General features: G+C 40.4%; 1 protein-coding gene across 1 annotated transcript in view; it reads left to right on the top strand.

Moving 5' to 3' along the window:
- Positions 1–26517, top strand: part of LOC310944722 (receptor tyrosine-protein kinase erbB-4-like) — a 277925-nt gene that overhangs the window by 151861 nt on the left and 99547 nt on the right. Inside the window, exon 3 of the mRNA XM_083910530.1 lies at positions 21049–21235. Coding sequence (XP_083766656.1) covers positions 21049–21235 — 187 coding nt within the window. The remainder of the gene's footprint in view (positions 1–21048; positions 21236–26517) is intronic.

Below are 26517 nucleotides of genomic sequence, written 5' to 3' on the forward strand. Positions count from 1 at the left end.
CCAGAGACTATTTATTCCATGAGGGTTAGGAATCATCCAACACTCGCAGCACTGTTAATAAAGTTTAAATGATTAAAATTGATAATAAAGTAATGAAAAGTGTGAGCTGTGAAGGCGGCGCACAGGAAGGGAGTATGCACATTTGTTTGAACACATTATGGGCGATTATAGACCCATTTTAAAAATCGATTTCTTTTAAAAAAGCGTATAACAACTGCAGTTCACCAACCAAATGCCTGCTGCTGCTGCCACCTTGTGATAAGAGACGTACAGAATGTAGAAATTAATTAAAGAATAAAGATTCAGGTCGGTATGCCCATCTCTTGCTTGTTTGGAGATTGCCATTTTATTTTCTTGAGAATATTCTGGACACTATCTGCATTTTTTTTTTTTTATGTACACATTGACTTAAAGCAATTATGACATCATGTTGACAAGTGTCATACAACTGCTCAAGTATCCCGTGAAGGTACGTTTAAATGAAATAAAAAGTTGTAAAATGTAGGTATGGACAGCAATCAATTGACAGCACTGAACCATATGCATGTAAACACACCTCAGCACATAACAATGACTCTTTAAGAGTATGTTGCTGTGTGTGTGGTCTCTGTGCGCACACACAGCAACATACTCTTTTTTTTTTTTTTTTTCCTGTCGGCCTGATCAAAGCAGACACAGTGCAGAGCAGAGGTCTCCGAGGTGAAATTAGAGTCTCGCTGCCTCCACCGGCGTGGACAGCTAAAAGTGATTACGGTTAAATTAAAAGGTACGACCATAAAAGCGCGCCATGACCGAACCCCCGCAATTCATCAAAACGATCCCACCGCGCTTCTTTTGCTTATCAAATTGTAAAATATTGTCCATGACACCGGCGTAACAGGGGCGTAATTAATGCACTAAATCAATTCGGAATCGTTCAGCGCAGAGTGGCCCTGCTGGGATGCCGTCATTATCACAAATTATGGCAGCAGATGCACGGGGGCCAAGAGGAATGGATGAAGTTTCTCCACAACCACAACCGGTCCTCTTCCTTCCCCACTTTGCTCTGTCTCACTGAGTCTTAAGGAGCGTGCAAATAGTTTCATTACCGAGCGCAATTTTGAATTCCATGTCCTGGAATTAACCTGTGGTTATTTTAATGACACCACACGGCTTGCAATTTAAATACATAAATCAAAGAGATGAATACACGTAATGGTTGATTAGTTCTTGTATTTCTCATGCCATTGTCAGCACACATTTCCCACAACAGTTTTATCACTTAATATTTTAAACTGAACGACTTGTCTGCTGCTGGATTTCATCACACACACCAGTAAGTTAAGGTTGAGTAATTTACACAAACATTTGTAGTCCGGAGCTCAGGGTTTTCAAGGTCATAACCAGATGTCCAACTTGGAAACTGAGTTAGGATTCCAAACATTGCTACTTTTAACGTTAATAGCATGTCTTTCATATTTATTTTACAGTAAATCAGTTGCACACATTTATTTTTTACCCTGTAAACATGTTGCTATGCTGTTTGTGCGCGCAAAATCCGGCATCGATGTTGCTATCGACTGGGAATGTTAAAAATGTCTCGCTCAACGTCCATGGTTCACTCTGGAACGCCGTGAACTCTACTTTGTCAAAATGCTTGTTTTCACCAAGTAATGGCTCAAACTGTTATTTTAAAAGTCTGGTATCCTTACTAAAGCACTAGTGTCACTCGACTCTTGCTCAGCAACACCTGATCACATTCTAAAAGTTTTCTATCTATCCACTTACACACCCACATAGTGGAAACATGGGCTGTAAAATCTTGGAATTCTTCTTTTAATAAAGATTTAAAGCTGCAGCAGGCAGCATCCCTGGAGGATAATCCCACTGCTCCATCATTAGGCATGAATGCATCTATGTACTCTGTTTGTGTGTCGTCCGGATTTTTTCCTCATTGAGCCAATTTTAAGTCATTTAAAAAAAAAAAAATTAATAAAAACATTATTTTACCACAGCGATGACAAAATGAGCTTCAAACAGATAGAAAATAAATATAAAAGCCCGATTCAAAGCAGCGTACTTTCCAATCGTGTCAGTACAACATGTACAAGGCTGTCGCTCTTCAATCAGACTCTCTGTTCTAGGTTGATGTCGGTTTTATAAAGGCACAATCAAACGGTTGAAGAAGACGGTCAGGAGCCCTCCCACACAGGAGCACGCTCCTGCTGAGGAGCTGGACCTCTGCAGTAATGAGGATTGCTTATATTGTCTGCAAAAACCTAAACAATGTCTTTCTATCGCCTCTAATGATCTGACCACTGAGCTATGGGAAACTTTTTTCTTCTCCACTAACCATAAACCCTGCTTTGTGCTACAGACTTCGTTCCATCAACAGCCTCGTATGTATTCGTCTGTGAGGAAAAGTAAAGCGAAGTTGGCCCAAATATCATCGTTGCGAAAAACACCCATAAATAATGGAGTTTCTCTTGTCCCAGTCTTGTCTCGCACAACTTTCGCATGGACTTTCTGATAGCCCCAGATCTTCCCTGCTTACATATGAACAGTCACGTGACGAAGCGCAGTCCACGGGGATGAACTATTTTGTGTCTGGCTGAATTTAGCAGAGCTTGTGTGACCGCGCTGTGATCATATGTCTTTATTCTCTGAAGGCAGCGCCGTCATCTCTACACACATTATGTATGCATATTGCATTTTTATGTCGTTATCTGAAGATTTCATGACTCGCAATGATTTATAAGAGTTTTTGATTTTCTTTTCTTTTCTTCCTCCACACTTGCGTATTCCACACAATGTCTCCATTTGAAGTTGGATTCTTTGGAGTTACGGTGTTGATTAAAGCCGTGCGTTTGCATATGAACTCACAGTCCCACATTATGTGCATGCAAAGCGCTCCGCATCGTGTGTCGTCTCACACTGACTCACAGGGTTTTGTTATTATTATTATTAGTAGTAGTATTATTATTATTCCCAGGGTAATGACAGTGGCACAGGATGAAAACGTGAAGGAAGAAAAGACATTTATACAGAAAAAAAAGGCAGGAACAGTTGGCCGATGGATTTCTTTAAAGCTCATTAAAACAGTGCAATGTTTGTATTGTGTCATAATTTACTCTTTGAAAGCAGGTAAACGGAGTAACAAAATACAATTTACTTTAACTTGTAGTCGACAAGTTTGCTCCCAGAGGAATCGAGAATATTTCTGTTGTTACTTGTTACTTTACAGAATAATATTTGACTTAAATTTCATGATCTATGACGACAGTTTATAGATTTATTTAATTAAAAATGATGGTATCCAAAATAATTTGATAGCAATTTGAATGCATCTAGCTGCATTCAAAAATAAAAGTGTTTTGATGTGGAATTATATATTGTTCAGAATAACAACATATGTATTTAAAGGTGCCATATGTAAGAATGTGGCCAAAAACGGTTACTACATTCAAATTCAAAACACAGAGGTATTTTAGGTTTCGTTTTCTGACGTAACTGGCAACCCGTGGTTGGTCGGCAGCTGAGACTCTACTGACTGCAATGATTGGTAGACGGCGGTAGGTGGCGCCACATGCCAAAAACATGATTTCAAAACATAAACATGATTTGCAATCTGCAAAATATTTTTTTAATGCAAATATTTTGGCTGTACTGTTGTTGTTGGTGAGTTCAGTTTGTTATATGAACATTATTCCTGAGTCTCTGTGACATATTAGGAGGATTGTATAGCCAGTTGCTTTAGATTTATTATATAATGCACCTTTAAAGATTGATTATTCAGTATTTAGTGGAGGGCCACATGAAATCGATTGGGGGGGCGGCAAGGTTGAGACCTCTGATCTGACAGGTTAAGTGATGATTTAAATTTAATTAGGTATTAGGATAATTCAGCAGCACATAATAATAGTACATTTTGCTTATAGGCGCCTTTCAGGACACTCAAAGTAACCATGCAAAGTATGAAAACAGTACAAGATGCAAATGTCAATAAAATACAAGAAACAACTTAAAAACAAACCAAAATATTGAGCATGAGAATATAAAGTGTAAGCAATAAAAGTCTATGAGAGTGAATAAGCCTGAGTGTTGAGTCTGATGTCATGTGGTATAGGCTGTTCCATAGGCGAGGGGCCAAGCTGCTGAAGGCTCTCGACTCCATGGTGTTCAAACGGAAGATGGAAGAAAGAGACCTTAGAGAAAGGGCAGGTGTGTTAACGTGGAGGTCAGCGAGGTTGTCGATGGCCTTGAAAGTGAGGAGCAGTATCTTGTATGCGTTGTTTAATAGGGAGCCAGTGGAGTTGCCGGAGAGCAGGTGCGATATGGTTCATGGACGGGGGGTTCTCGTGATGATGCGTGCAGCAGAGTTTTGGACCAGTTGGAAGTTTACCATTAAAAGTATCAAGTTCTGTAAGCAACTGGACTGCACCACACAGTGATGAGATGAACTCTGGGACACACTCTGCTCCTCTAAATGGTGCCAGGATGAGTGCGCATTAAATGTGGATGCAGGTTGTTGCTGTTTTTCATGCCAGGTGGCACCTGAACGCTCACTTAAGCACTAAATGGGAGAGACCCAGCGTGCAGTAATTGGTGTTAGACCTTAATATCACTGTGCTATTGTTGTTCTGTTCGCTCTGCTCTTACTTAACTCACTGTCATAGCTGTAGGAGTGGTTTCCTTGTCTTTGGGGACACTTTTTTAAGTATGTGCAACATCGACATGCCATTTACTGGTAAAAAAAACAAACAAAACAAAAAACAGCCTTTTCCCTGGCATCTTAGCCACAAATTAATTCATGGTTGTGGATAAATAGTTTCTCTCGATCCCTCTTTAATATCTACCTCTCACAGCTGGCTTTGGGAAAATACGCCCTACATCATACTGCTCCTTCCATGCTGAGCGGAAGGAACAGATTGCGTTCCTCTGTGACATTTACACTCTGGGTGTGCGGATGCGAGCACGTGGCTGCGTGTGTACGATACGCGAGGCTCGTGAGGTCTTTGTATGCCCGTCTCCGTGTTTCAGTGAGCTAATATGAGTGTGCTCGTGTTAGTTTGGGCCGCCTTCACTCCCAGCCCTTCTGTTCTGAGCCCCAACTGCCTTCAGGATCTCTATGGACTTCACCAGTAGTCCTGATCTAAATCGCATACATCGTGTACGTTCAACCCTGTTGTGCAAGAAAGGTTCTTGCTCAAAGATTGGCAGCAGCAAATGTCTTTAAAAACATCACCGTCTGAGTTTTTTGGGTTGGATTTGTTTTTTTTTATTCTTTATTTCTACCGTATCGGAGCTAATGGGCTAATTATGTCATTTCAGCAAGAATGACTCATAGACGATGAAACAAAAGCAGCGAAACTCCACCTGCTGATAAATTGCATTTTTTTTCTTTTGAACTACAGACCAACTGGTCTGTGGTGTGCATATTTCCATCTATTTATTCCATTAAATTTCTATTTCTTTGTACTGCTATTCTGAATAGACTGTAATTCCATTAGAGCTACTGTCAGGTCCATCCTATTTATTATTACCGAGTGCTATATGGTATATAGTGTATTCCGAAAATATATTTTAAGCAGATAGCAACGCTCTTCTCCTATTCTTTCACTTATGCCTCTAGAGATATTTGCATGCTGGCTGAAAAGTTATTGCAGGTATTTCCACCCTCCTCAGTAATCCCCTCTGCTACAGGGTGTTGGCTATGAGACCAGTTTTGTTCTACAGTCTCAGTATCAGGGAAAAGTCCCACCATAGTGTTCTAACCATTATTGCAAAGAGAACTGTGCAGTTTTTGCCCAAGTGTTCCCAAAAGAGTGACTCAAAAGCAATCAAAGCTCTTTTAAAAAATCAGTTAATATGACATTTGTGCAATACAAGCTATAACCAGCCATTTAAAAATCTTATGGCGCCAACAGTATTAGAGAAAGGCACAGCTCTTACACACTTATATGTTGTCACATGATGGTGCTGGTGAACTTCTGGAAATGTGTTTCCTGTGATGATTGAGGTATTTATGCTATATTTATGGTTTAAAGGTGACATGACAACTTTTTAATCATATTTGGGACTCTGGAGGCCCTATGAGTCAGCAAAGTGTGAAAAAAGATGACTGTTTTTGTGGTCCGCCTCAGTCTAAGTGGTTGACTTTCGCACTCTTTGTGACGTCACAATGATGCATTACTGGAATTGTATCCGGAAGAGCGTAAGTCAGCGAAGTGTTCTATTCTTGGCTGCACAGTGCAGCACAGAGTTCTATACAAACTTCCAGCCTAAGAGGATTTACGTGTCCAGTGGATACATTTTATATATGACGGCAATGTGCCGGCTAGAGTCGTTCTGAACAGGGCTGTTTTGGCAGGGTGGTTGAACTGCTGTGGAGCTTCATCCTTAAGGTATTTTAACCAAAGCATGTCACAGACATGTTCATTAGGACACCAGGGAACTAGGTTCACTTGTAGAAATAGGGAATAATATTTAAAGAAATGTTTACTTATACCAATAGAGCCCCTACTAGAAACCTCACCTATGCAGTAGCAAAGTTGCATAAGCATGAATACTCACAGCATTGTATGGCACATTGAAACACAAACCTTTAGGCTTCCATAATTGTGAGAAATTTCTGTAGCTGCTGATTGGCTCAGATAATCAGTGCATGCATACGTGCTGAGTTTAAATGAATGCACAGAAGCAGACCCACACACCTGCAGTGCTTTTTATGCAGCAGATTGAAATTCATAATGTGTCCTTAACCTTAGATTCCAGTATGAAGCCTTATTGATTCAAATATATTCGTAACACATGCATGTCTGCAGATGCACCTGCAAAAGCCATATTCAGAAACACAAGCAGACACACACAAACACACACACACACACACACAGTTGCCACAAATCAGGACATCCATCTCTGACTGGGGCAATTTGACTCCAGAGTAATGAAGGAGTTTAGCGCCGAAACGTGGCGTGCCTCACAAAGCGCTGATGATGCCACTGCCATTATTTTCCATTGAGGAGAACTGGCTGACAAATACCCTCTACTCTTCTACCACACACACACACACACACACACACACACACACACACACACACACACACACACACACACACACACACACACACACACACACACACACACACACACACACTTACGTACACTCACACTGTATTAAGAGACAAGCCAGATAAAATCTGACATGGTTGTAATCAGTCCCGCAGCTGCCTGCTTACATGTCCTGAATACATTTGCTGTTCACAGTTTGCTTTTCAACAAGCAGAAGAAGAAGTCGGGTGTTTGTCTTTTGAGCTGAATCTCTTGTGTCCTTATTAAATTTCCTCTATCCAGCGTGATTCACTGTTTCACATGTTCCAGTTCAGTGCAGTTAAATATCTGTGAGTGCGCTCTTCACGTCCTCAGCAGCTCCCTCTAACACAATCATCACTGCTATATGTGTGTGTGTGTGTGTTGTTGCTTCCATACATTCACCACCACACACACAGGAGTCCATTTGCTTTATCCCCTTTCTCATTCACATGAGCTGAATTTTGAGGCTATCTGTTCAATCTATAAAATTATACAGAAGGAGTGTGAGGAGCGGCGATGGGTGAGTGTTTTGCCGTCAGTTAAAAGTACGGCACTGCACAGAGGAAGTGATTTATTTTATGTCAATATAGACGGAGGAAGTGGCAACATTGCTCGAGCAAAAGTAGACTAGAGTTTGACTGAAAACACAAAGTAGAGGTAGACTGATGTTTTTTTTTAGCTCCGATACTGATTATTAGTAGTCAAGGAGGCCGATAACCGATATTTGGAGCTGATATTAATTTGCAGTAAAAGTGAAAATATTGGCGTCAAAATTTTGAATAATACAAACACCAAAACTTAAAGGTGCATTATCTTATAAATCTAAAACAACTGGCCATAAAATCCTCCTAATATGTCACAGACTCAGGAATAATGTTCATATAACAAACTGAACTCACCAACAACAACAGTACAGCCAAAATATTTGCATGAAAAAAAATATTTTGCAGACTGCAAATCATGTTTATGTTTTGAAATCATGTTTTGGCATGTGGCACCACCTACCGCCGTCTACCAATTATTGCAGTCGGTAGAGTCTCAGCTGCCGAGCAACCATGGGTTGATGAAGTAACCATTTTTGGCCACAATCTTACATATGGCACCTATAACTTTAAAGTTTAAATGCAAGTGCAGGAAGCTCCCAGGCTCAGCAGCATGGTTTAGAAAATTAACTGAAATTTTAAATAAATATATAAATTGATTAAATTGAATAAATGCGGATTTGCGCCAAAATGCCAAATATCGGCGCCGATAATCTTGTAGTCTATAGTCTATCGTTTCACATGTGACTTCTCTTTGATGGGATAAACATCTCTAGCCCCTCCCAACTGTAAAAGTAACTTCAAATCTAGGCCAAGTTTTGCATTGTGTCCGTCTATGGTTGAATCCTATTTCTGCACCTGACCCACCGTTAATGACTGAGAGAGCAACTTTTTTTCTTCCCCAGAGGAATGGAGTGACACTGGGCCTCTGGGGCCTCTTAGCCTTCCCTGTTTCTCCCGTTGGGATCATTGGCCCCTCCCATTGGGAGATGCTGCCCGTTCACCACAGTCTCTGTCCTACTGGGGTGACCGTGAATAATGAGGGACTTAAATATGAGATCCAGGAGCCATAGGTGACACGATGCTCCTCACTTTTTTTCCCCCCCATCCATGACTCGACTGTCAAGGGAGCAGGAGCTCGCCTGTGGCTGACATGCACTAGCTTTGTCACATAACTACATTATGTAGGGTCCCCAAAGGCTACAGCATAATGGGACACGCCGCATGACGACTGTTGCTAGGTTTGCTACAACAGCTTCGCCTCATGAGTTATTAATCAGAGTTTTCACCAGGGCTCACGGATCAGATACTGTACCAAACTGTGACTCTTTTAGCTCGGCACCGCTAACCGCGCTGCAAACTCTCTCTTTTATTATTATTCCCGAGTCAGGGTCAGGCTGTAAATGTGTCTTGACAACACGGAAGCCTCACGGACGCCACTCCTGAAACGGACTAATGCGAGATTGTCGGGCTGTCTGAGACGATAAATATCAGCGCCGAGAGCCAGAAGCACAGCTGCTGTTGGAGGGACACCCCCCAAACATCACGTGCCACTGTGTGACAACCCAAAGTCATAGTCAAACACTAAATAAAATTAGACTTATCTGACCCTCTTCTTGTCCTCCACTCAATTCACTGGCCCCCATCAGCAGCTGTGATAACAAAAAAAAACAAAAACATTAAAATGAATAGAATTTTTAAATAATAAAAAGTTGTAGTGTATAACTGTTGGTGCTATTTGTTGTTGTTGTTCCTCTGTTTGGTCTTTGTGAACAAACATGATCTAACATGATTTTTGAATGCTCCGTTCTTCAATTGAAATTTGGCTCTGCGTAACAGATCTGTCAGAGGGAGCGTTTGTTTGTATACAGCTACAGCGCAGCGGTGGGTGGAGACAAGAGGGCCTTATCGTGTCCAAAAGCTTTAATGACCTGGATGTTTTTATTATATTATATATTATTATTATAATGTATAATTAAAGGTGCCATATGTAAGAATGTGGCCAAAAAAACGGTTACTACATTCAAATTCAAAATACCGATGTTTTTTAGGTTTCGTTTTCTGACGTAACTGGCAACCTGTGGTTGCTCGGCAGCCGAGACTCTACTGGCTTCAATGATTGGTAGACGGCGGTAGGTGGCGCCACATGCCAAAACATGATTTCAAAACATAAACATGATTTGCAAAATATTTCTTTTAATGCAAATATTTTGTCTGTACTGTTGTTGTTGGTGATTTAAGTTTGTTATATGAACATTATTCCTGAGTCTCTGTGACATATTAGGAGGATTTTATGGCCAGTTGCTTTAGATTTATTACATAATGCAGTAAAGAAATATCCATTATTGATATGAACATCAATTAATCTTGGGGAAAGAGGAAGGAGAAGGATGCTAAACCAGCAGGAAGTTAGCAAAGAGTTTGCCAGAGGATGACGGATTGCTGACAGCAGCTTTAATGACATTTTGATCTTTTCTCTCCTCCTGCACGAGCTTTCTCTCAGATTTGGTCTCGCTGTCTGAATGAAGAGAACCTGGAATACAATACTTAAAGATGAGTGAGCTCCTGCCATTTGAGAAAGTATATAAAAAAAAATACCCCTTTTGAATAAGCTTTTCACTGATTCATGGCATTTGATCACAATTACTGTATGGCTTGATTCAGCGCGCCGTGTTGGAGAAGCTGTTCTTCCGTTAAAAGCCCCATTCAATAAAATCTTTCGACTGGGCTGAGCAAGAAATTGACTTTTGCATTCCCCCTATAATGTGCCGGTGGAGATGCTTAAATACCTGAAAGGGAGTGGATTTCAAATCGCTCTCTTTCACCGACATGAAAAGTGCTGTGTGGGTTCAAAAACACTTGCCTTTTCACGTTTGATGTGGTTTCCATTTGAATTGAGCAAAGGCCTCTGTGCACCCCTACTCGCACTCTTTTCACCTTGTTGATTCCTCTACTGCCTTGGGGGGGTACTATCAACAATCTTGAGATGCTCCTTAAAGGTTCCCTAAAAAGGCTAGTCTCCTGAAAGTCAGACACAGACACCTGCTGGATGACATTTCACATGACTGGATTTTCATTTCTTACAAAAATCTATCCTCCTCCTCTCATAGGCCTTAATTTTTGCTCACACGATTTCTTCAAAAATACTGAATGTCACATCTGAGCACTCTCAGCATACTTAGCAGCCAAAACAGTCACAAAAGAAAGAGTATGAGTTTATTCACGTGAACATGGGAAACGCATCCCCCGCCTGTGTGTTGACTTGTTGAGTCAGATTGAGGCGACGCTCTGTTTCCGGGTCAAACTCTTGAGAGTCGGCAGCCTTGATTCACTGCTGAAGTTCTATATGGTAATCAATCATAATCACCATTCTACTGTATGTTTACTGTCTCTGTACTGTCATTATATGGGGCCACATAGTTGGTGTAGTGGTTTGCACTCTTGCCTTTGCTGCAAGATTATCCGGGTTCGAGTCCCTGTCTGAACAAGTTGCCTTTCTACATGGAGTTTGCATGTTCTCCCTTTGTGTGCGTGGGTTTTCTCAGGTTTCCTCTCACAGTCCAATAACATGCAATATGGGGATTAGGTAAAGGGAATACTCTTAATTGACGGTAGGTGTGAGAGTAGATTGTTGTTTGCCCTGTGACGGACTGGCGATCAGTCCAGGGCGTACCCCGCCTATCGCCCTATGTCAACCCGAGGGACCCTCATTTGGAGAATAATGCAGTAGATGGATGGATGTCATTATATGTCTTTTCTTCCATGCTGTTTTCTGCCCTCCTTTTTCTACTTCCGTGCTCCCACCTCATTCGCACTCTCACTCATCCAGGTGACAGGAACAGGTGCACTATTAATTATGCTTTAACCCCCCCTCCCCCCCACTCTCCAGCAGGATTGTTGTTCCTTCACTTTCTCTAACTTCTTCATCTCTGCTGCCATGCGTCACGTTTTGTTCTCACTGTGTATCATTTTCTCTCTGGAAGAGAAGCAGCTCTGACAGTTTTTAGGCCCGCTGCGTTGCTCCGATTGCATCTTAATTATCTCAACCTATCAAACTGCCATCATGTGACCATATCTGACTATCTCATTATCCTGTGAAAGCTAATTACGACTGGGTGGTGTTATCCCGAGGTAAAAAACTGAATTACCTTGTTATCTTAAGATATCAAACACTGTTTTCCTCTCATTATTTTCAGATAACAGAGCTAGTGTTTTTTTTTGTTTTGTTTTTTCCGAAATCCAGCTGCTTCAAGCCACTGGTGTTGCTTAGGAGTCTTTCCAAATCCGCTTAGCGTGATGAAAGCAACACTGTGAGAGGGAGAGGCCAGACAAGGTTGCATCTTTAAAAGTAAATTACAGAGAATTAAGATGGAAATAAACCCACTTGAGTAAACAAACCTGTACAAAGTAATATTGCAACACAGGCAAATGTTATTGTTTGGTTTTTGGCCTCCATCAGTTTTACTGTTCCTTTTGTTTCATTTATCATTTTTACTTGGTGATAAAGGTGATGACCTGTGTTGCCAGATTGAGCGGTTTTCCACCCAATTGGGCTCCTCTTTTCTACCTTTTTAAGTTTTTAATATTGTGAAAATGGCATTCTCTCTCTCTTTAAAATAATAAAAAAAAATACATATATAAATCGGCATCTTTTTTATTACATTTGGTAACTTAACCGTGATGTCAGTTCAGCACTGTAGCCGTGCTGAATTTGAAGCGGGTGGTGGGTTTTATGTCACCTGTGAGTGATTTTGCTAACCGTAGCCCACTAATTCTATGGCATTTGGCATTAAAAGCTAGTTTTTACGTGGTTTTGTGTGTTTCAGTATCTCAATCCGCTGCTGTGCGGCCAGGTCATGGTGCGTGTTTCAGCACCACAGGTGTGGAAAGCAGCGAGGATAAATAGAGAGGGAGGAAGGGAGAGGCGCTCTGTATGTGCAAAGTGTTATGCATCTAGTCCTCACACAGGTCATTTGTGATGTAAATAATGACATTTATGAGGCCTACACAACAACATTTCTGATGCTCTGCTTTTGTAAGATGTGACTTGTGGTTCATATAGATAAACCCCAAAAGTCCAAATTTTACGAAGTCCAACTTGGTAATACATGTGTTTTTAAAACCGACATTAGCATGTTTTACATTACTGTACAGTCAATTAAATGGCTGAAAAATATTTAAATTTACACCGTTGATAAGGAGACATGCAACACTTCATATACCCATCTATTTCACTTGTTTACCATTAAATTGTGGTAAACAAACCAATTGCTTTTCTAATCTTTTTAGTTTTTGTCTCTCATAAAATAATATATATATCGCACAACAAAAACAACACCAAACAACTACAAATGTATGCAGCAGAACTTTGTTTTTTCTTCTTTTCAACCTCATTAATCATCTCAGGCTTATCTCTTGGCCCTCAGAAAAGTTGGTGCAGGTCATAGAAAGAAACTGGATGAAACTCTTCAGCCGCACCATTTTTAAGTTCTGAAAGTTAGTTACATCCTTTTTTCCTTTTTTTTTTTGGCTCCAGCATCAAACATCCTGCCCTGGCACTATAATTTATTTAACTTTGTACTCAATATTGGTCAGATTTTGCTATGATATGAAAGTAATTTAACTCGAATAAACTTCTGAATGCAGGATTGTAAAGTTTTAATGGAGAATTTTCAAACTCACTGTTAAAACCAGCTCGATCAAGGACTGTTTGAAACAGGATAATTCACACTCGGCCTTGGCTGCTTTTGGCCTCTACACATTTGCACATTGTTGATCAATTGATAAGTACATTAGATGAATAAATTACTGTATTAATCTCCAAACATGATTCATTTCAGTGGATCAGCTTTCATAAATGTCTTCCATTGGGCATATATGAAAGAAAAATGTGATTTAAACTTTGACAATGGTTCTAAACCACACTGAAATCACGTTACTGAACTGTTCCTTATGGTCTGTGTGTAAATTGATGTTAATTTTAGAGGGGACATGATTAAACTGCAGATGATCCACTGCTACGAGACAAAGGGTAAGGAAGTTATCAGTTAGCTGTTAGCTATTATACATTAGTATTATCAACACATGTGGCAGTAAGTATTTGATAATGATGTACATTAAGCAACTTAAGATGCATTTCTGATGGTTTTCATGGCGACCAGGACATTATTTCAATGCCTAAACTTTTTGTGAGACCTTTTTATCATATTGCTTCACTGGTGAGGAAACTCAAAATTTACTTTTTGTATTCCACTTTCTTTTCACCGACTGTTGCCAAATTATAAAACAGTTTACTTGATTTATTTACTGGAGAAATATAACAGCATTTTATTTGATTGCTACCTTCAATAAAAGTAAGTATGAATGTATGTGTTTTATTGTATCTGGAAGGGTTACAGGTGCCTGGACTAGTATCAGGCACTATACGTGTTTCCAAGACAGCACCCGCGCACTTTCTATCATGATTATGTTGTGTAGACTCGAGTAAATAAAGCACTTGCCAGCCTCCTCTGCCTGGGTCTCAGTGCAGTGTGAATATCCTGGAGATACAAAGAGCAATTTACCCAACATGTGAAATTCACATTTCGCCCTGAGGTAAAGTGGAAGAAGAAAGGAAAACGAGCCTGTCGGGACCACCGAGGATTCAGTTTGACTGAGCGCTCACACACAAGGCCACTAATTGCATGCGATTGATGGAGAAAAGCGCTGGAGGAAATGTTAAACTTGCAATGCATTATGAGCAGTTGACCTGTGTGTCGGCTGAGTTTCGTCTGTGCCTTGTGGCAGTTTGTGCTCCCCCCCCCCCCCCCCCGACACACACACTCATATCAGAATACATTAGACAGGTACTGGATATGTTCTTTTTCATGTGAAAGACATCTTTTTATGAGCGCACACATGAAGGACGGATGCCCACTACAGAGACAAAAAGAAAATATAAAAGAACGTTCTACATTGCATATGTTGCAAAAAAAAATACATAGTAGCATAAGGGGCACACAAATGATATCGAGTGAACTTCATCTCTTAAACAGGCCCATGCATACACTTTGACAAACCCCCTTTTCTACATGAACAAACTCAACAAAGAAAATGATGCCTGCAACCACTTCATGGAAACCTCCATAACATATAGCTTTTTCAGTCATATTGTCCGATCGTTGATGTATAATTGAAGCAAACCTTTGAATTAAGTTGTTTTCCTCACTAAACAAGTTAATTTCATTTCTGAGTCATCTACATATTACGTATACTTTTTTTGTAACACTTAAAGGTGCATTATGAAATTAATCTAAAGCAACTGGCCATAAAAATATGTCACAGAGACTCAGGAATAATGTTCATATAACAAACTGAACTCACCAACAACAACAGTACAGACAAAATATTCACATTAAAACCAATATTTTGCAGACTGCAAATCATGTTTATGTTTTGACATGTGGCGCCACCTACCGCCTCATTGCAGTCAGTAGAGTCTCAACATTTTTTATTTGAATGTAGTAACCATTTTTGGCCACATTCTTACATATGGCACCTTTAAGATTAGGGAACACATATTCACCTTTAACTAGGTGCTTACTAGCATATAAGTAGCATACTAGCACTTAATTATTAGTAATAATTAAGTATGTATAAACACCTTATTCTACCTCTATTATATGACATAAGGTGTTAATATGTGCTTAGTATTTACTAATAAAGGGCTAGTATGTTACTTATATATATGCTAGTAAGCACCTAGTTAAAGGTGAATATGTGTTCCCTAATCTTAAGTGTTACCAAATTTTTTTGCACTATTAGAATCAAAAGGTGCTTCACGGCCAAAGACTTTCTGCCTGTAAAGAAGTCCTTCAGTTTGCAGGGTGGGTCTAACCAGGAAATAACAATTTACTGAGTGTCCATCAGGGGGCGATACAACTAGTTGCAAAAACATCTCAGTTAATTAGATTCAGATCTAATTCAATAGCACATGATGTCAGTTACATAAATTATTTTTCCAACACACAACAGTGTTTCTTTATCACAACCAGGCATCTATAAACTGCTACTATCAGTCAATAGATGCCTGGTTGTGATACAGAAACAATCTGTTATGGTACTGTCAAATTGCAAGTCTGGAGGCTTCACAACATGGAGATTGTTTTGCAACCAGAAGACTGCGTCCACATTTTATATAAGGCCAATGTCTGTGAGCCAACTGGAATCAAAAGAAGCACTTTCTAAATCCTGATATGGGCTTGTGTGTAAACATTTGAACCCCCCTTTTCATCACAATGGTCATTTTGGTCAGAGGTGAAGGGGATGTAGGGTATTGAACCAAATTCCCACCACCACCACTTTGTTTTGTGTATTTTTCAAGAAAATACAAGGGTTACTCATCTGTCAAACCACGTCCACCATGTCTATGTCGAGTACATCACCCACAAGGCAGTGACGGGCAGCTTGTCAAAGTTGCGGTCTTCGACTCATCTGTTTGTTTTTCTGAAGCAAATTGTGGTTGATTCTCCGAGAGGGGAAAATGCAGGTGCTTGTGTTTACTTCCCTGCGGACGTCCCCCCCCCCACCCCATCTTCTGCTTGTCTCACCGCTTCCTCCCTCCTCCAGCACTGAGGAGTGTAGATAAATATTGATCGAGAAAGCTTTCGGAAAGGAAAAACTATGCATGTCAATGAAAGGAAATTAAATATTGTCAAAGAGATGGAAATTTACCGAGAAAGGCCAGAGTAATCCTTTAATTTAATTAGGTAAATTACAACGAAAAAAAAAATCCTCTAAGTCTGTTTTTTTTTTTCTTTATTTGCCTGCTCTCCCTCTTTTCTCTCCCTTACTCCCTCTGGAAGGCTTTCCTGCAGTTGCTAAGCAACAGGGAAACAGTTTTTCTTTGGTTTTGCCAGCGGGTCCCGGAGGCTGGCAGGGAGAAGGGGGCACAGTGGATGCACTGTGGAGTTTGCCAGTAGCCGAGTGCGTGCCCACAGCTGAGTCGGATTACAAGGCTGCTTCGCTCCCCCTGTGTTCCTTGTAGTGCCGCTGGCAGCCACCTAGGGGTTACGGCAGAGCTAATGATAGCGGGGTTAGCGCACAAGGCAACGCCGACCCCCCCCGCAGCAGTAAACAAGGGGTCACGGCAGGGTCAGTGTTATGAAACGGCATGGCGGAGAAGACGGACTTGACTCTTTTTTTCAAGAATGAGTCATGAGATGCACAAAGTTGCACAACTCACAAACAAACAATCAGAAAAACACACTGGGCAGAAAGTTCCAAAACCACACGGAGGGAGTTTGATAAGCAGTGGAACATCTCACAATAGAAGTCCCTTTATGCGAGTATGCAAATCAAAGCCTCCTCTGAAATGGATTCTACTGCTCTTTTATTATGTTGTTCTCTCTCCTCGAGTGATTGACACATTGTAATCTTGCTAATAAGCACCTCCGCTGTCTGTTTGCTTCCCATTGTGTTCGCGTTACAATGGGACAACTTGGCAGGTGTGCGGTGTTTGCTGAGCGCTCAATATAGCAGCTAATCTCGGTTACCTGCTATTATCCTGAAATGCAGGCACTCCACATGCCGCGTTACTGACTGTCAGTCTTCACTGGTTGTCCCCCCGGGGGTCAGCAGCCAGTCAAACCTCATATAACCATGACCTCCCTCCCTCCCGGCCAATCACTGACATCATTACTAGCCTGTCTCTGGTCATTAGGATGTCTCTGTAGCTGCTTTGGAAACTTTGTTTCTCATTACACTCTGTCAGTGGATATTTAAAATGCGTTAATGCTTTTCAAGAGACTTGACTTAAACCACTTAAAAAGATGCATGTCTCGTGTTTGGTTAAGTAAAGCTTTATGACGATATCTTTGTTTCTTTGAGATAAAAGAGCAATCAGAAATGAAGCGAACAAACAAATCAAGCTTAAACAACATCAGCTATCGGCCAAGTTGTTGTTTGAAGCGTAAAAAAAAAAACGGTCAAGGTAAATAAAAAAATAGCTAATTAGTTTATAACCTTGAAAGAGGTGGAGTAGTTGGTGTATCGATAAAACATTCACGTGAATATGTTCAAGTGAAATAGATAAGGAAGAAAAATAGTCCTCTATTTAGAGCAAGACGCAAACTATAAAGAATATAGCAACAAAATGCTTCTTCATCACTCAAGTTTTCCATCATGCTCATTATTTACGCCAACACTTTCTGACATGATCAGATCAGTATGGTAAATGATAAATGATCAGCGTGTATATTGCGATATAAACTACAGAATCCATCGGTAATTAACATGATGTGGATTAGAATAATCGCGTTGAAGTGACGACGCAATGGCAAATCGGCATTGAGATTCTCCGAATTACATCACGTACTTGCCAGCAGCCGGACTCCGTTCAGGGGAAATGTATAATTATTAAGGTGTGGAAACCTTTGCTGAGAAGAAAACGCAGCAACTTGCGTCGATCGCAGCTTGCGTCGATCGCAGCTTGCGTCGATCGCAGCTTGCGTCGATCGCAGTTTAGCGCACAGCAACGTGACAAACCGTGTTCGGTGTGAACGCAGCATTGGATTTTAAAGTGCGTTGTGAGCTCATACGGCTTGAAATTAGTGCCATTATATGTTTTCCTGCCATCGTGGCGGTGTTAGCAAACTAAATCATGTGACATCTGGAACTCTTCAGCAAGTATTACCTGATATTTCTCTCACTGCGACGACAGGGTTGCGACAATTGGAGAATCACGGTCTTAAATTATACATAAGGTTTCGAGACTCATCTCGAGGAAATGCTAATCGCCGTGATTTACATCTGGTTATTGATGTTTTTGTCATCTGTGTATGTGCTTTCTATGGTAATGTGGGGGAGCAAAAAAAAAAAAAGGCCTCTGTTGTACGCTCGTGTTTCTTTGCTTGCTTTGGTTAAGCATCAACCCTTAAAGTTCAAAGTGCACATTTGAATCCATCTGCTCGGATTTAGCAGCTGTAAAGAGGAGATTACATGAATGTGTGCATTTGTTTGGGCCCTGGTTCACTCACTGGTGAGGAGACGCATGCTGTTCACGTTGTGCGAGTCAAGATAACAAGTAAAAGACATGCAGTAATGCATTCTGCCGACTCTGCTGTACAAGTCTGTGTCGAAACTTTCCAAGATCCGTCCCCCTCATCACCTTTAAATGTGTTTAATTAGGGTAATTAGGATACTTAACAGCTGTTGTGTACGTGTGTCTGTGTGTACATATGTGTGCTGCTGTTTGAGTGACTCAGATGAATATTGCATGGCCACAGAGAGGGAGTTGCAGCAACAGCGAGGGAGCCAGGTTTTGAAGACGCGGTGACAGCGACAGGCGCTGTGACGCCTGAGTAGACGATAATGATGCCGCTGTGAGGACGTGATTGGCTGCCAAACTGACTAATTGATGTGATAACACAGTACCAGAATACTATCATTGACCTTTCGATTTTCAATTTGTTTTATGATATTTAGGTCTGTAAAGCCCGCCTTTGCACACACGCACACTGATTGCAAATATTATATGTGAAGCTGTATTTTATGTCCTCAAATTGTTTGGGGGGAATAATACACAACGCCTTATATAGACATTTTTTTCATCTTCTTATGTGCTGTGAGTCAAGGTTCTGATTCATTTTGCATTTTTAATAGTGATATAAAGTATCAATAATTGTGCAGAAGTACACGCAAATAGACCGTTTTTCTTTTCTTTTTGTTCATGAAAACGATCCAAGTGAACTTTCAACTGCGACGTATTTCCAAATTTCACAAATCCAACCCAATTTTAAACATTTTGAGTACTTTTTGCTCAGGTGTGTTTATATATTTGGTGAAAATTAAAGGTGCATTATGTAATAAATCTGAAGCAACTGGCCATAATATCCTCCTATGTCACAGACTCAGGAATAATATTCATATAACAAACTGAACTCACCAACAACAACAGTACAGACAAAATATTTGCATTAAAAAAAATATTTTGCAGACTGCAAATCATGTTTATGTTTTGAAATCATGTTTTTGCATGTGGCGCCACCTACCGCCGTCTACCAATCATTGCAGTCAGTAGAGTCTCAGCTGCCGAGCAACCTCAGGTTGCCAATTACGTCAGAAAACGAAACCTAAAATAATTTTTTGTATTTTAATGTAGTAACCGTTTTTGGCCACATTCTTACATATGGCAACTTTTTTTCATCTGATTGTCTTGGTTGTGCGGAAAAAAAAAGGTAATAAGTCACTTTCTATAGCACATCCTTATAGCTCTGTATATACTGTATGTTTTAACGTAGTAATGGAAGAAAGACAGCCAAAATGCTCTGTGTTCTAAGGGTTAACATATATTTATATGAGTAATTCAGTCATTTCTTTGATTTACGTTATAGACTGTAATGTCATCCCAATATACAGGTGTTTTTCTTTCACATTTTGTTTTAAAATGCGTTGCATCTCTTTGTTTCATTGTGTCAAAGTCCTAAATAGCAGCTGGCAGACTCTCACCAGAGCGGACATGTAACCAGTCTGCAGCCGAGCTGACATTTTAATCATTTTGATCCGTATGTCCAAATATTTTCATCAGGCTGACATTTCAAAATGCTAATAAAATGCTTCCTGCCAGAACTGTGCAGATGAATGAAGCTATCACGCAGCACATCGACGACGGCTAGTGGTTATTAAAAAAAAGTCCCCTCCAAATGAACACCTTTGTGCATCCCGCCACATAATTACATGCACCAAATTCACTCGATGTAAAATCCGTCTTTTGCAACCCTTTATTCAGGAAAGGGGCTTTAAAGGGTTTTTTGGATCAAAATGGTTCTTACTGGAACCATTAGTGTTACCAAGAACCCTTGAAAAACCCTTTCTTCAGGAAAGGGTTTTTTAGAAGCAAATGGTTCCAGGAAGAACCTCAGGCCTCGTAGAAGAACCCTTTTGGAACCCTTATTTCTAAGAGTGCATGTATCCTCCAGTGAGCATCAAAATGGCAACCGGGGCTTATTCTGGGCTCATTCTGGGGAAGTTATTGGTGGTTTTAAAAAAAATAAGATATCTTTTCTAATGCAAAACCCTAACGACTGGACCTTATTTTAACATATCTGTGTTTTTCTTTTGCTTTTCCACTGAGAAAATGAGTGCAGTATCCATTTGTGTCTGTGTATTTATTAAATAATACTTCTAAATAGTGTGTATTTTGGTGTGTTTCAATGGTCACGGTTTCCATGACAAGAAAAGTATCGTTTTATCTTTTTTAATTTAAATTTTCTTGTTTACATTGAACACATGCTGTGTAAGAGGGTGCAAAACAGCTCTTGAAGCAACATTTCTCTTGATATCATCAAAATGATCACCATTTTGGTTCGAGTAGTAGGAAAAACACTTCTCCAAAACATATTACATTATAATAGACTCAGAATTAAACTGACACAACTATGTTTTTGTGTCCCTGCAGTCAATCAGAGAGGTGACCGGCTACGTGTTGGTGGCTCTGAACCAGTTCGACTACCTGCCGCTGGAAAACCTACGGATCATCCGCGGCAACAAGCTGTACGAGGGTCGCTACTCCCTCGCCATCTTCCTCAACTACAGGCGGGATGGCTACTACGGTCTGAGGCAGCTGGGCCTTCACAACCTCACAGGTAACGCGGTCTCCTCTTCTTTTTCTTCACATTCAAGTCTTCGGAGGTAAATAATAAATACAGTTGTACAGTAGGGTTAAATAAGAACAGTACAGGAAGATTTGAATCCATTTTTTCATGAAAATGACACTCTGAATCATATCGCAAGTGCAGTATCCGTCAAAAATAATTGCAGCATGATTCTTTTTTTTGACCGTGTGATGCAACTTCATTCCTCGGCATGCTGTAAAATAGTCGCTGCACCAGAAATCCGTGTGTGTGACTTGTTTTTACAGCCCATACACACATACAATAGCACCTTTTTTGTTAGTCGAGTAACACAATTTGAACTCAAATTTTGAATCCGTTTGCTCTTGCGGTAAATGAATCTTCTGTGTGTCAATATCGAAAGATCAAAAGTCCTTGTTTACGCTGTCAAAATCAGGCTCCTTCGTCTTTTCCTGGAGTCACATTTTTGAATTGGTCGTGTTGCTGATGTCCAATGGCTGAGCTGTTGCAGGGATTTGAGCTGAAGTGGAATGCAGATTTTGCAAAGAGCTTTTTCTTTTGTCTGTGTTAATTTAATCCCGGCGTCAGATCTTTGAGTCGTGACCTCGGAAAAACCGTTTCGTCTTTGCAATTTTTCAGTCACCCGGTGGAAAAGTAACCTTCTGACTGCAGTTAGAATAACTGAGGCATATTCTCATCTTCAATGCACCCACTTTATTGTCTTCCCTCTAAATCTCCTCTCATTTTTTCTGATTTTCTCCAAATAGCCAATTTTCTCATTATGAGTATAAGTCATGGTTCACTGTCTCCAGCATTTTGGGATTTCTGTTTTGGCCTTTTCCCTCTCCATCTTGGCATCTGTATTATCATAGTTCCAGGAGAAGAACAACTCTCACACTCTTTTCTCTCACAGCTTCTTGTTCTATTTCAGCCATTCTCTTACTTAACGCTCTTGAGGCCCATTGTAACTGAAAAAATCTGAAAATCTTCTGTGACCCAGTTCAACACAGGTGTCATCGACACACAACTACTTAATCAACTATTTCCATTCATACTATTATTATTTATTTCACCAGGCCTATCTGAAGAAAATTGAAAACCACTGTTTATATCTATGCCATACTTACACGGGCCACCAGGTGTCCGCGACCCACACTTTAGGAATGTGTTAGTGCTATTTGTTACTTTACTGTTTGTTTTTTTTAACATAAGGACCCACTTATTAAACTCATAAAAAATGAGTTGTTGCAGCCTATTTCACAGTGTATATTACTGTAGGAGAATTTATCATCTTATGGCATTTCATATTGTTTTGAATATGTAAACGGGCGTACGGTCTTTGATAAATTACTCACAGCCGGATGTTATGTACATTATTTAAAACATACGCACAGGACTTTGCTAAAGTCTTTGGCATTTTGAATGGAAATGTGTGATTGAAGGTTGGTCTTATATATCTATCTATGTATATAGATGTATATATATATACATATATATATATGTATATATATATTATAGTGATATTCATTTTGCCTATAGTGATGTTCATTTACGAGTAAAAAAATCCAGAGGAAGTGGAGTTCACACAAATGTATGAAAAATGTAACCCTTTAATGTACACACCAAGAAAAAAGCAAAGGAAAAATGATTTCTTTGCATTCATAAAATTCATAATAATTTTATTTTATGTACTTAACAATAACAACCTTCAATATTTCTTTTTTTTAATTAGACCCTACAGTATTTCAGATACAGGCCTCTACCAAACGGTTGAGACGTCTGCTCATAATAAACCTGAAACCATGAAGTACAACATTCAGAATAAGTCACATAAAGTGTTAGTGAGTTCAGCTTGATGCATTTTTCAATGAGATATAGTGACTTAAAGTGTGGTCGACCAAGTGGTTGAGTAGTACCTTAAAGGGTTAAAACAATTGGGAAATAATTCTTTGCAACTCCGATGCTAAAACAACAAGTTTAATAGTAACTTGCACGATTCTGTTAGTCTTAAGGATTTCTGCAAATGTATTTACCGGGCAAGTTAATACATCTCTCACAAACCCATATGTGGGTCCTACCGGGGTCTGGAGTGACAAAAGACGAGGATGGTTAACAGAGAGAGGCTGCACATTGTTGGTTGGTTGGGAATAAAAACGGCATGTTCCAGGGAAATATGACAAAGGAAGATGTCCAAGGCTGTCAGCACTTGGTGTACTGGATACTTGAACATGTAATGTACAGTAAACACGAAGAAAATATGGACGCAGGAAAAAGAAAGTGCATGTCCTCCTCCATTATATCATTTTCATCTTTGTACGTTTAAAAAAAACCACCACAATGGGAATGACGTTTGTGCCATTTTGTTTGGATTCATATAGTCGTCAGATTTGGTAAGAAATCTGCTGGATTATTCTCATGGCAGAACAACAGGAAAAGAGCACTGTTGTTCCAGCACGAGCCGAGTTAAAATCTCCTAGAACCCATCACGACGGGCCAGTGTAATAGAAAACCTTGTCCAACACGTATGTCCTTCACCGTGCAGCCAAAGAACAAAAGCAAATGTTCTACAGAAGCTGCCAGTCCTCCCTGTGAATCTGTTAGAATCTTATCTTTTTTTTGTGTGTGTAATGTAAGAGCAGCTACATGTAGCACCTTTTCACAGTTTGCTTTCATTGCATGGTGCTACAGAGAGGACACGGCCGAATCATAAAACATGGAAACTGGGCTCAATCCCACCGTGGACCGAGCACGATTTATGTGCCCTAAACTGCAGAGAAACCAGGACGTCTCTGCTGTATTCCTCTTTGTTGTGTTTTGCCCGAGGCTTCTTCTTTGGCATCGATTCACCCGCTTTACACTGCTCTCCTGTGGGCAGTGCGTATCCTGCGTTTTCTCCTGCCGGCGATTCTCTGTCTCGTGTTTCACAGTCAGTGGTGAATTCGGAGTCTTTCTAAATCAGGTGCCATAAAGGGCCCACATTTTCACTGAGGGGCCAATTACACTGTTTGTCCCGCATCCTCATGCAATTCCTGCTTCAGTGAGGTGCACGTTTGACTCGTTCCTTGTTTACTGTTTGCTCAAGCAAATCCACACATCATTGAATGCCTTTCAAAGGATTATTCAGAAGTGTCGCCATTTCTGTTGCTGTTGAAGGGATAAAGTTCAGTCAGTTTTTTACATGTTTTTACATGCTCTCACGAACATGACTGAAAAACAGATTTCAGCCAATTAACATAAGGCTCACCTCATGTCATTTTAAGTCTGTGATATCTAAGTCGTATGTTTAATTCATTTTCTCTCTGTTAGACGGCCTTTTCACCTGGAAACCGCTCACTCTGCACAGTGAAAATCAGCGCTTTTACATCACAGTGCACAGGAGATGTTGAGCCTCTGCTGCCTTCAGCACAAGGTTCAAATGGGTTATTTTGTGATGTTGGGGTTTGAAAACCCTTTGTCTGTATTAGCCTCAGTGATAAAAAACTTACTGAACAAGGCAGCAGAGGACCAGCAGCACATGTATCCCTGAGAGCTAAAAACGCTGATTTTCTCAATGGGCATTGGCGCTGGAGAGAAAGTGAGCAATTACAAACTTTTCAGCTGGAAAGACTCTCCAATGGTGAGATAAAGTGGTAAAAAACATAATATGGTTGACTAAAGCAGGTGTACATTTTATTAATGTTTTGGAACTTTAGTGAAGTGGCTAAACTCTGTCCCTGTTGGCAGCCAAGTTATCAGTGAGAGAAAGGGTCTGGCTGCCAAAGAAACACTGGCAAGTCACATGCCAATACACCGGGTACCAAACTTGATCAGGAAAACGACCAAAACGTGACTTAGTAACCTGCTAAGATAGATTTTTTTGCGAGTATTGATATTATTCTATTTAGATAAACAATAAGACCAATGTTAGGATGGGACCTTTTAGATTTTAGTGCTGAAACCAAAGGCTAAATCAGCCTGTGTCTTCAATGGCGTGGATCCACAGAGCCACAAATGTTCGACAAAGCACTGTTAAACCTTGTATGTCCATGCAGCGATTAGGAAAAAGCCTGTCAGTGGCGAGAAAGTTGGACAGCAGAAAATCCATCTTGCGCCCGCTGACTTTGCAGCAGTGTTTTTGTGATTGATGGCCGGGGATCAAACTGCGATCCGTATTAAAGCACATGACAGATTTAGTGTAATAAGCTGCATTTTATAGAGTCTGAACATGGTGATAAAGGACTCCTGGGAGTTTTTTTTTAACAGGATGCTGACACCCTGAGCTGCTAAAGCCAGAGGACATTCCCTTTTGACCACCACGGTAAAGAGTAGAAAATATACCTTTATCCCCATGTGACATATGATGTTGCTCTTCTTTGGGCTCTTTTTTCATGCTAATGACATGGATTGAGCAGAAAGTGCACGGCGTCTCCACATTTCTTCTTATTTCCTTGAAACATTTTTCTATTTTTGAAAGAGTTTCTTGATCCCTCGTGGCAGAATTTACATCACCGGTTTATTGCTGTGTGACTTCCCGTCTGGCTGGCACACTTAGCGCACACTCAGGATGGAGCCTTGCAAACGTTATATAGCCTTTGGTCCAAATCATCGTATCCCAGTGCACCCCAACACTGCAATTAAGCCAGACCCTGCCATGCATATGGATCAGTGCTGTTCCTCTTGATTCCCTTCACTCTTTTGCCCGGGACAAAAAGGAAATTAAATACAGTATTCTTGCTTTTGAAACAGGAATTAATTCAAAATCATTTTCAAATGGGCGACAATTAAATGATTATAACTAACAATAATGAACTCCTTTGGGGGTCAATTAAAACATTCGTCGTCGTCAAAAATGTACGCTTCGTATTCAGCATTTCTCACTGCACACAATGCATTAAACCACAGCCTGCTGCTGCTGCTGCTGCTGCTGCTGCTGCTGCTGCTGCGTCCCAGTGTGGACTCAGCACACGGCGGGGCTCCACAGAAAGGAGTCAATATGCAGACTACTGCACAGTCTTCATAGTAATTGGGACACATTGTAATATGTGTTAAAAAAATACAAAACAATAAAAAAAAATCCTTCTGATACCGACTTGTTCGGCTTTGCCCTGTTATGCTCCTAATCCTGAATAATACAACACACACACACAGAACACATGTATCAACAGCTGCACTGACTGTGTGCATACATACAACATGCCTCACTACACACTGCACTGCTAATTACCCCATGCTGCGCGGCAGTGGCGATAATAACCACCATAACACTCTAGGAGCTGATGGGGTGGCATGTGTGCAATGTTTTCCACATCAAGTTC

This window comes from Microchirus variegatus (assembly GCF_963457635.1).
Source record: "Microchirus variegatus genome assembly, chromosome: 1".
NCBI classification, from domain to species: domain Eukaryota; kingdom Metazoa; phylum Chordata; class Actinopteri; order Pleuronectiformes; family Soleidae; genus Microchirus; species Microchirus variegatus.